At 46.6% G+C, this 11,162-nt stretch overlaps 1 protein-coding gene across 1 annotated transcript; it reads left to right on the top strand.

Moving 5' to 3' along the window:
• The first annotated feature begins 8,955 nt into the window (after positions 1 to 8,955).
• Positions 8,956 to 10,740, top strand: LOC119333461 (berberine bridge enzyme-like 21). Its single transcript, XM_037606345.1, has one exon. The coding sequence runs from the start codon at positions 8,974 to 8,976 to the stop codon at positions 10,531 to 10,533; it is 1,560 nt and encodes a 519-aa protein (XP_037462242.1). The 5' UTR covers positions 8,956 to 8,973; the 3' UTR covers positions 10,534 to 10,740.
• Positions 10,741 to 11,162: the final 422 nt, after the last annotated feature.

Here is an 11,162-nt window from a genome sequence, read left to right as displayed (position 1 = left end):
ATAGATTTCGGCTTTTCCTGTCCAAGGTGCCGAGCAAGCCACTCGTCACGGATATTGTGCTTGAAGGCTGCTAGGGCCTCAGCGTCCGGACAGTCGACTATTTGATTTTTCTTTGTTAGGAACCGTGTCCAGAATTGCCTAGCCGATTCCTCTGGCTGCTGAATTAGTGACTTAGGTCATCGACGTCTGGGGGTCGCACATAAGTGCCCTGGAAATTGTCGAGGAATGCGGCTTCCAGGTCCTCCCAACAACTGATTGATCCTGTTGGCAAGCTGTTAAGCCAATGCCGAGCTGGTCCTTTAAGGTTGAGTGGGAGGTATTTGATGGCGTGGAAATCATCGCCGCAGGCCATGTGGATATGAAGGAGATAATCCTCGATCCATACCGTAAGATCTGTTGTGCCATCATATGATTCGATGTTTACGGGTTTGAAACCCTCGGGGATTTGATGATCCATTATTTCGTCTGTGAAGCATAGTGGGTGTTCGGCGCCTCTGTACTGGGCTATATCACGACGTAGCTTCAATGAGCTTTGTCTACTATGTTTGGCCCTGCCGAATATGTGGCCGGCGTGACAGTTACCGTCTCGAGTCGTGGGGCGCCCACGCGATCCGTAGATCGATCTTGTTTGCCTTGCCTTGTCCTCCAACATATCTCACAGGTCCGGCGCATTTTCCCGTGCCTTGGTACGGGGTGCGGCTTGAGTGGAGGGCCGAGAGGCCTCTCTGTCTCGGCCACGAGGTGGCCGATCGGCCGTATCGAGTGTAGGTGATGTAGGTTTAAGTGCTTCCTCCTCTAATCGGGGTAGCAACCTGTGCTTTGGGTAGCTATTGGAGGGGCGTTTGAGTTTATGCTCTTCGGCCGCAAGGACTTTAGTCCATCTGCCGACTAGCAAATCTTGATCAGCTCTAAGCTGTTGCTGTTTTTTCTTGAGGCTTCTTGTCGTGGCCATAAACCTGCGTTGAAAACGCTCTTGCTCGACGGGATCCTCTGGCACGACGAATTTGTCGTTGTCGAGGCTTGCCTCGTCTTCGGAGGGAGGCATCTAATTATCGTCCTCGACCTCTCTGTCTGCCGCTCTCTCATGAGGGCTGGTTTCTCCATCCTCCTGTGCTCAAATCTTGCTGGAGGGGGTTTTCTTCGGCACTTTCCGGAGTATTATTATCTCCCGTGCTGAAATCACCGTATTTGTTTTGGCGGGATTTTGAGCGGCGCCGCTGACGCCGGCGCTTAGGCTGTTTCTTGGAGGGGTCATCCTCCGCTATTCCATCGCCATCTCCTTCTTTTGGGGTGTCCACCATGTATATGTCATATGACGAGGTGGCTTTCCAGGGCCCGATAGGCGCTGGTTCTTCATCGTCTCCTGCATCGGCGTCCATACCGTCGATGTCTTCAGAGTCGAAGTCGAGCATGTCGGTTAAATCGTCGACAGTGGCTACAAAGTGGGTGGTGGGTGGGATTTGAATTCCTTCATCGTCCGTATCCCAACCTTGCTGACCGTAGTCCGGCCAGGGCTCTCCTGATAAAGAGAGAGACTTTAGTGTCTTCAGAATATCGCTGAAAGGCGATTGCTAGAAGATGTCCGCGGCAGTAAACTCCATGATCGGCGCCCAATCGGATTCGATCGGCAGGGGTGCGGAGGGTTCGGAGTCCGGAGAGGAGTCCGGCTCCTTGGAGTCACGAGTCTCGCAGAGTGCGGGGCTGGTGTTCGGCTCGATCGCCGTTGGGATTGCAGCCCCCGAGGCGGTGTCCAACCACCCATTCTCGATCGGCACAGTTGGCTCCGAATTAAGGATCGAAGCCGATGCGGGCGCGGCCTCCAGGGCACTGTTTGGCGGCAGAGCTAGATCATGCTCGTCATGACAGTGCGGCGCACTCGGCAGTGGCTCGAATTCGTCGAAGATCAAGTCCCCGCGGATGTCAGCCGTGTAGTTTAAGCTTCCAAATCTGACCTGACGGCCAGGGGCATAGCTTTCGATCTACTCGAGATGGCCAAGTGAATTGGCCCGCAGTGCGAAGCCGCTGAAGACGAAGATTTGTCCGGGTAGGAAAGTCTCACCCTGGACTGCATCGCTATTGATGATCGTAGGAGCCATCGAGCCTGACGGCGACGACATAGAGGAACTCTCAATGAAAGCACCAATGTCGGTGTCAAAACCGGCGGATCTCGGGTAGGGGGTCCCGAACTGTGCGTCTAGGCCGGATGGTAACAAGAGGCAAGGGACACGAAGTTTTACCCAGGTTCGGGCCCTCTCGATGGAGGTAAAACCCTACGTCTTGCTTGATTAATATTGATGATATGGGTAGTACAAGAGTAGATCTACCACGAGATCGGAGAGGCTAAACCCTAGAGGCTAGCCTATGGTATGATTGTTGTTGTGTATGTTGTCCTACGGACTAAAACTCTCCGGTTTATATAGACACCGGAAAGGCTTAGGGTTACACAAAGTCGGTTACAATGGTAGGAGATCTACAGATCCGTATCGCCAAGCTTGCCTTCCACGCCAAGGAAAGTCCCTTCCGGACACGGGACGAAGTCTTCAATCTTGTATCTTCATAGTCCAGGAGTCCGGCTGAAGGTATAGTCCGGCTATCCGAACACCCCCTAATCCAGGACTCCCTCAGGACCCTTGAGGGCGGTCACCGAACCCGTACAAGTGGCAACCCTTGGGGGCGGTCACCGAACCCGTACACTTTGGCAACCCTTGGGGGCGGTCACCGGTACCCGTCAAATTGCTCGGGGCGATCTCCACAACCTAATTGGAGACCCCGACGCTTGCCCGGAGCTTTACACCACAATGATTGAGCTCTGAACACCACCAACCGTCTAGGGCGCCCAAGCACCCAATAGGAACAAGCTCAAGAGTACCAAGCACCCAAGAGTAATAAGCTTCTCAACTTGTAACTTCCACGTATCACGTGAAGAACTCAAACCGATGCACCAAATGCAATGGCAAGGGCACACGGAGTGCCCAAGTCCTTCTCTCTCAAATCCCACCGAAGCAACTAATGCTAGGGAGGAAAATGAGAGGAAGAATAAGAAGGAGAACACCAAGAACTCCAAGATCTAGATCCAAGGGGTTCCCCTCACAAAGAGAAGAAAGTGATTGGTGGAAATGTAAATCTAGATCTCCTCTCTCTTTTTCCTCAAAAACTAGCAAGAATCCATGGAGGGATTGAGAGTTAGCAAGCTCAAAGAAGGTCAACAATGGGGGAAAAACCGAGCTCAAGAGATTGGGAACCATTGGGGAAGAAGACCCCCTTAAATAGGTCTTCACGAATCTGCCTGTTATGTGCAGAATAACATAGGAGCGGTACAACCTCTATGAGCACCGGTACAACCGATAACAGGCAATAAGCGGTACAACCGGCTCACAACCGCCCAACAACCGCACCACAACAGAGATTAGTCCGGTGGTAGAGCGGTACGTGGCTGGTACAACCTCCGGACCAATTCTGGAGCGGTACAACCGCTCCAAACATCGGTTGTACTGGTCAACCAGTACAACCTCTCCATGGGGCGGTACAACCTCTTTGTGTAAAACATGTAATATCAAAACAACCACAACTTTCGCATACGAGCTTCGAATTCAACGAAATCAAGTTTGTTGGAAAGCTAAGGACAAGAGCAAACACAATCTTGATAGAAATATCAAGAAATAGCAATGTAGAAAATACCCAAACTAAAACAATGAGAACCCTTTCTCAATTAAGACCATTAAAAACTCCAACACCGAAAACATAAAAGAAGATGCATATGAAATCGGTTTTCGATGAACTCAAGCTTGTCAAGAAGATGACCATAAGAACCAAATCTCACAAGGAGAAGAACCAAACAAGAACCAAGAGAGATGATGCAAGGATGCAATGGTTTGAGCTCTTGACGAACGATACGATCAAGCTACTCACTAGAGAGCCCCCCTTGATAGTACGGCAATCAATCCTACAACCCGGTATCCCAACTACCACTATGAGACCGGTGAAATAGAAAACCTATCAAGGGCAAACCTTTGCCTTGCACATAGTCCACTTGAGCTAGATGATGACAATCTTGACTTCCTCAAGTTGGACCACCTTTCTTGATTGTGTTGGCTCGACGGAGACTAGTTGATTGCTCCCCCATACTCCACTATGGGTGAGCCACTCTTTGGCACATCTTCACAATTCCATTGACACCACAATGGACGGCAAGCTTCAAGCTTTATGAGAAAATTCCTTATTTGACACTGTCTTAAAATCTGGTTCCTTATTTGACACTGGAAAAGTTTTTCTTCCCTATTTGACACTAGTCCTAAATTTTATTCCCTATACGACACTTCCGTCCATTTTGAGCCTAAATGACACCTGAAAAGATGATTTTGCCCCCCATGCGGTATGTGTGTGCGCGCGTGTGTGCTGTTGCGTGTGTGGGTGCACGCGCACATGTGTGCTGCTGTTGCATGTGTGTGTGCATGTGTGCCTCTGCGTGTGTGTTTGCTACTGCGTGTGTACGTGTGCGCGTGTGTGTGTGCTGTTGCGTGCCTATGTGCTGCCTGCGTGTGTGCTACTGCTGCTGCGTGTGTGTGTGTATGTGTGTGTGCTGCGTGCGTGTGTGTTGCTGCGTGTGTGTGTGCGTGCATGTGTGTTGCTGCGTGTGTGTGCGTGTGTGTGCACGTGCGCGTGCGTGTTGTTGCGTGTGTGTGCGCGTGCATGTGTGCTCCTGCCCTCGCACTGGTGCTGCGTGTGTGCGCTATTGCCCCCCACACACATACCACATGAGGGGCAAAAGAGTCTTTTCAGGTGTCATTTAGGCTCAAAATGAACGGAAATGTCATATAGGAAATAAAATTTAGAACTTGTGTCAAATAGAGAAGAAATTTTTTCCAGTGTCAAATAAGGAAGCAAATTTTAAGATAGTGTCAAATAAGGAATTTTCTCAAGCTTGATTGCTCCCCATACTCCATTATGGGTGAGCCACTCTTCGAGTTGCTCCACTTGAACTTGCACACTGCAAGCTTGATGACGATCACCACTTGATGTCATCCTCCATGGGTTGTATGAGATCTTCCTATTGACGCAAGACCATGGAAACATACCTAACCCCACAAAGAACTCTCACGTAGACCATGGGTTAGTACACAAAGCGTAATGGACAATGCTTACCATACCATGGGATTACTTGATCCCTCTCGGTACTTCTTCTACGCTTTGTGAGTTGATCAACTTGATTCACTCTTGACTTAGTCTTGATCAATATTGAATCTTTCCAACTCTCTTCATCTGGATGATGTATTGAAGGTAAACATGAATGATCACACAATCTTCTTCTTCAAGACATGCTTGCAATAAGCTCAACTCACACATGACCAATCTTTGGATAATTCCTTGAAAAGCACTTTGGCCATCTCAACTCACACATGACCAATCTTTGGATAATTCATTGAAAAGCACTTTGGCCATCTCATAAACTCCTTGAAACCAACACATGGACTTCAAGACAATCCTATGGACAAATCTTTCAAATATAACTCAAGGCAACCATTAGTCCATAGAGATTGTCATCAATTACCAAAACCACACATGGGGGCATCGCATGTCCTTTCACCCCCCTCCTGTGGGAGGGACTGGCTTTGTTGTCATTGGCGGTATGATGGCTCCATGCAACTCGTGCTCGTCCTCATACTCCTCAAGGAGCTCTTTGAGCTTGTTGAAGAACTGACTTTTCTCGCGTTCGAGGTAGGCGAGCTCGGCGTGGTCGTGGTAGACCGTGTGCTCGTCGTTCATGGATCGGAAGAAGGTTTTGTTGTGAGCGAGGAGGTCTGGTTCGTCCTCGAGCATCTTGGCCACAAACTCGTTGTCATTGCGATCGGTCACCTTGTGCTCATTGAAATATATTGGAAATATTCCCACAACAAAGTGCGGACTATCGGGTATCATATAGTCTTTCTTCCATGTAATTTACTTCTACCTTGATATGAGGACCTTATGGGAACTATCAGGTGCTACGAGCTTCTTATGCTCCAATGCTACAGGCTCAATATGAGCGTTGGATCTAAGATCCAATGGCCATCTAAAGCGCTCCAATTTTTTTGCCAAAATAAACTCCATTAGTCTCGTAATTACGCGAAGTTACGAGGCTCCTTTGATGCCGTTCGATCATAGATCCAACGACTGAGCTCGCTCTGGAGCATGAGAGTAAGGCTCCTACAAGAGCACCTGGTATTTGTCACCTTATACATCGTGTCATTTCCACAAAGTGGGTCCAAACTTATGTTAAATTGTTTACATTGGGACTAGTGATGTGCAACTATTCTAAATATAGTCAAGAGGGGGAATGAATTCTACAAGAAAAGGTGGGACAGATAGTTCTAGGGTCAATTCTTGGAGCCATGTGAATAACTAGCCCAATAAAAAGCTAAATTCTTTCATCACATAACATAACGGGGCGGTGTTATGCACGAGCAGAGTGACGTAGGGCATACATCATTACGTCAATATGCAAATATCAAATGCATGGTTTTTTTGGGCCAGTCATTCTTTTACCTTAGAATTCAATTAATACTAGGCCCAGTGCCAGTCCTGTGCTCCACAATGTTTTGCCTCGTGGTGTACATGCATGCAGGTTGGGCATGTCATGGCTGGATGGACATGAGTACATGCATGAGACATAAGAGCGCGCACACACGTTTGTATATGTCTCCAGTAACTGTACATATATGACATAAAAACTATTTTTTTCAAAATAATGAAGTTTTCTAAGGAAGAATGTATCATTCGTATTCGTAATACCCTTTAAAAACGATAAAACAAAAAATAGAAAACTGTTGCACACAACTTTTCACTAATATTGCACCTCTTGTAATGTGCAAATATAAACATATAATAGTGCATTTTTGCACTCTAGTATAATGTGCACACATATTATATAGTACTTGTGTGTATATTTACACACATAAAAATAAAAATATTTGAATTTTCTAAGAAAGAATGAACTAGTGACATTGGTATTACCTTTTAAGAAGGAATAAAATGAAAATAAGTAAATAAATAATGAAAAAAATATGCATGCAGTTTACACGTAAATTGTATTTTTATAATATGCAAGAATAAACATATAATAGTCGAATGACATTAATATTACCATTAACAATGAATAAAATATAAATAATAAAGATTTGTATGGAAGAATGAAACCCTATAAGAAGAAAGAGCATGAAAAAAAAACTCAGCACACATCTTTGCACTTTTTGTAATATGCAAAGAATATGCATATAATAGTGCAATTTTCACGCTCTAGTATAATTTACAAAAATAATATGTAGTACTTGCATGTATACTTACACACACAAAAATAAAGTCGACATTTTCTTAGAAAGAATGAATTAGTGACATTGATGTTACCCTTTAAGATGAAAGGAAGTGGAAAAGAAATAAAAAAATAATGACTAAATTTGCACACGATTTACAAATAAATTGCACTTTTTATAATATACAAGAAATATAATAGTAGATTTTCACAAAAAAGATATTTTTAAAAAGGAATGAATTTGTGGCATTGGCATTACTCTTAAAGAAGAAAGATGATTTAAAAAAAATCTAAGGAAGAATGACTTAGCGGCATTGGTATTATCCTTTAACAAGAAGGAAAAATACTTGCACACAACATTGCACTAAAAATGCATATTTTTTAATACGATAGAAATACAGATATAATAGTACAACTTTCGCAATCTAGTATAATTTAACACATATTGTATAGTTTTTGCGTGCATATTTACACAAAAATATTAAAATAATATTTTTAAGAAAGAATGAAATTAGTTGCATTGGTATTACCCAAAACAAAAAATTAAAAATAGCTAAAAAGAAAAACTTTCATACAATTAGTACAAAATCACACCTTTTTAATGCAAGAATAAACATATAATAAGGACATCTCTGCACTCTAATATAATTTGCAGACAATTTGTATAGTACTTTTTAATTTACGCACACTCAACATCTGACAATACACATAAAAAAGAAAAACCTAGCTAAAGAAAAGCAAACACGCGCGTGAAAACAGAAGGAAACACAAGAAAAGAAAAACATGCACGTACATGTGCTTGCAAGAGTCACGAAATGGAGACATGCATGCATGGAGGCTGCATCATGCACTAAGCAAGGAATGACAGGAAATCGAAAGAACAATGTTAATCAAATCAATGGTGACCTACCACATACGGATCACAAAATACCTTGAATTTTGACTGACCGAATATAAAAAATTATTTGCCCGACGTGTAGCTAAAGCAGTATACACTGGCAATGCCTGAGAGAATATCTGGTGCACCGGTATGTGTGGTGTTACCAGTGCACCTAACTCACGTTACACATTTTGATTTTTTAAACAATTCTGGAAAAAATTAGCACATTCACACATCATTAATGTATGTTGTTAGGAAATTTTCAGTCAAAATTTGAAACATACTTCATCGGAAAATAAAAACGACAAATTTAACACTGAACAGTACCTAACATAACTTGTGTTTTAGATTTGGCCCATTATCGCATGATATCAAATTGTCATTTTCCCCTCGCATTTTTTTGTCATTTTCGTATCTCAAGATATGTTTCAAATTTTGATACGAAATTTTACAACAACATACATAGACGTTGTGTCAATGTGCTAATTTTTTTTCTAATTTTTGAAAATGTTCTACGTTAACCGGTGCACATCACAAGTGCGAAGTGCAACAGATACATTTTCAATGATGCCCAGCATGTGGGGAATCGTTGGCCGCGACTTTTGCATCTGGCTAGGACCAGCTAATGAATTCACGTATCCCGAGGTCATAGCTCAAGTCACACTAGCACAACAAATTTCACATCATCAGCCGATGAACCAACAAGTACTCCACGGCTTGGATCGACTCGGAGCAGGAGTACTATATAAGGAGCTCAGGCAAGGTAGTTTAAGCTCAGCGAAGGCACTATCAGTGCGGGAAGCAAAAGATGGCTATGCTCAAAGGCTTAGCACTCGCGCTTTTCGTTTGCTTCTTCTCATGCTACCTGACCTCGGTCCCTTCCCTAGCCTCCCCTGATGACTTCCTCCAATGCCTACGGGAGAAGATACCTAGCGAGCTCGTGTACACGCAGAGCTCGAGCAGCTTCGCCGGCGTGCTGGTCTCCTCCATTAGGAGCCCCAGATTCTTCACCAACACCACGGTGAGGCCGCTCTGCGTCGTGACGCCGACCGACGCCTCCCACGTCCAGGCCGCCGTGCTCTGCGGCCGCACGCAGGGCGTGCGCCTCCGCGTGCGCAGTGGCGGGCACGACTACGAGGGCCTGTCCTACCGGTCGGCGCGGCCCGAGGTGTTCGGGGTGGTCGACCTCGCCAACCTCCGCGCCGTGAGCGTCAACCAGTCGGAGACCACTGCTTGGGTCGACTCCGGCGCGACCATCGGGGAGCTGTACTACACCATCGCGAAGGACAACTCCCAGCTCGCGTTCCCGGCCGGCCTGTGCCCGACGATCGGCGTGGGCGGCCACTTCAGCGGCGGCGCCATCGGCATGATGATGCGCAAGTATGGCCTCGCCGTCGACAACGTCCTCGACGCCAAGCTTGTCAACGCCAACGGGGATCTCCTCGACAGGGCCGGCATGGGGGAGGACCTCTTCTGGGCCATCCGAGGCGGCGGCGGCGGGAGCTTCGGCATCGTGCTCTCGTGGAAGGTCCAGCTCGTGCAGGTCCCGCCGACGGTGACCATGTTCAACATCGCAAAGACGATTGACCAGGGCGCCGCAGACATCGTGACCAGATGGCAAGACGTCGGGCCATCACTCCCCAACGACCTCACCATAAGGGTGATCGTGCAGGGGCAGCAAGCCCTGTTCCAGGCCCTATACCTTGGCACGTGCAGCTCGCTGGTGGCGACCATGGGCGACCAGTTCCCGGAGCTCACCATGACGAGCGCCGACTGCCAGTCGATGACCTGGCTCCAGTCCGTAGCCTTCATCAGCTTCTGGAACAGGGACACGCCGGTGGAGGCGCTCCTGAGCCGGACCACCAGCCTGAGCACGTACACCAAGAACAAGTCCGACTACGTCCAGAGCGCCATCTCCAAGGGCGTGTGGAAGGACATCTTCTCCTGGTTCACGATGAACGGCGCCGGGCTCATCATCCTAGAGCCCCACGGCGGGTTCATAGGGAGCGTCCCCACCGACGCGACGCCGTACCCGCACCGGAGCATGCTGTACAACGTCCAGTACATCGTGTTCTGGCAGGGAGACGGCGGCGCGGCGGCGAACACCTGGCTCGGCAACTTCTACGACTTCATGGGGCAGTACGTGAGCAAGAACCCGAGGCAGGCGTACGTGAACTACCGGGACCTGGACATCGGCCAGAACGTGGTGGTGGACGACGTCACCACCTTCGACGGCGGCAAGGTTTGGGGTGAGCAGTACTTCGCGAGCAACTTCCAGAGGCTCGCGTCGGTGAAGGCGGCCGTGGATCCTACGAACTACTTCAGAAACGAGCAGAGCATCCCGCCATTGGCCCAAGGACGTAAGTGAGCAAGGTTGTATCTAAACGGTCAAATTAATTAATTCGATGCTTTGTAATGACTATTGGTTGTGAAAACGGAAGTAGGATGCACCAAGAAAACTTGTACTTCTGCCATTTCATGCATGAAAGCAACGGAAGTAATCGTAGGATGCAGCAACCAAGATTGTAATTCTGCCTGTCAGTTCATTCATGAAAGCACGATGGTTTATCTGTCATGGACTGGAATCCCTGCGTGCATATCAGCATGTGCAATGTTTGTTTGATTGCCTCTTTGTACAACTGCCACCTGATTCCAGCAGGCCGCTGCTTGCAACCTCAAGTATTTATGCATTTCCTCTGCGGGTAGATATTTAGACTACTAGATGATGTCCCATGCGTTGTCACAGGAATCTTGCTAAAATAATTGTATTAATAGGTGATAAAAACAACTAAATGCAATGCAAATGTAACAGTGTTCTCACTTTACATTGTAGATAACAGAATGTTAATCATAAAAACTGTGGGTATGCTCCAAGTATCTGACACAGTGACACATATATCATATATATATATAAAAATCAAGCAATATAACTTATGAGTGACTTGCATGGATTGCTAATATGGTATGGTTGCATGGTTAAATTAATGCATGTCCGGG

Source organism: Triticum dicoccoides, chromosome 7A, assembly GCF_002162155.2.
Source record: "Triticum dicoccoides isolate Atlit2015 ecotype Zavitan chromosome 7A, WEW_v2.0, whole genome shotgun sequence".
NCBI lineage: Eukaryota > Viridiplantae > Streptophyta > Magnoliopsida > Poales > Poaceae > Triticum > Triticum dicoccoides.
Note: the sequence above shows the minus strand (reverse complement) of the source record. Positions and strands in the feature narration are given on the sequence as shown.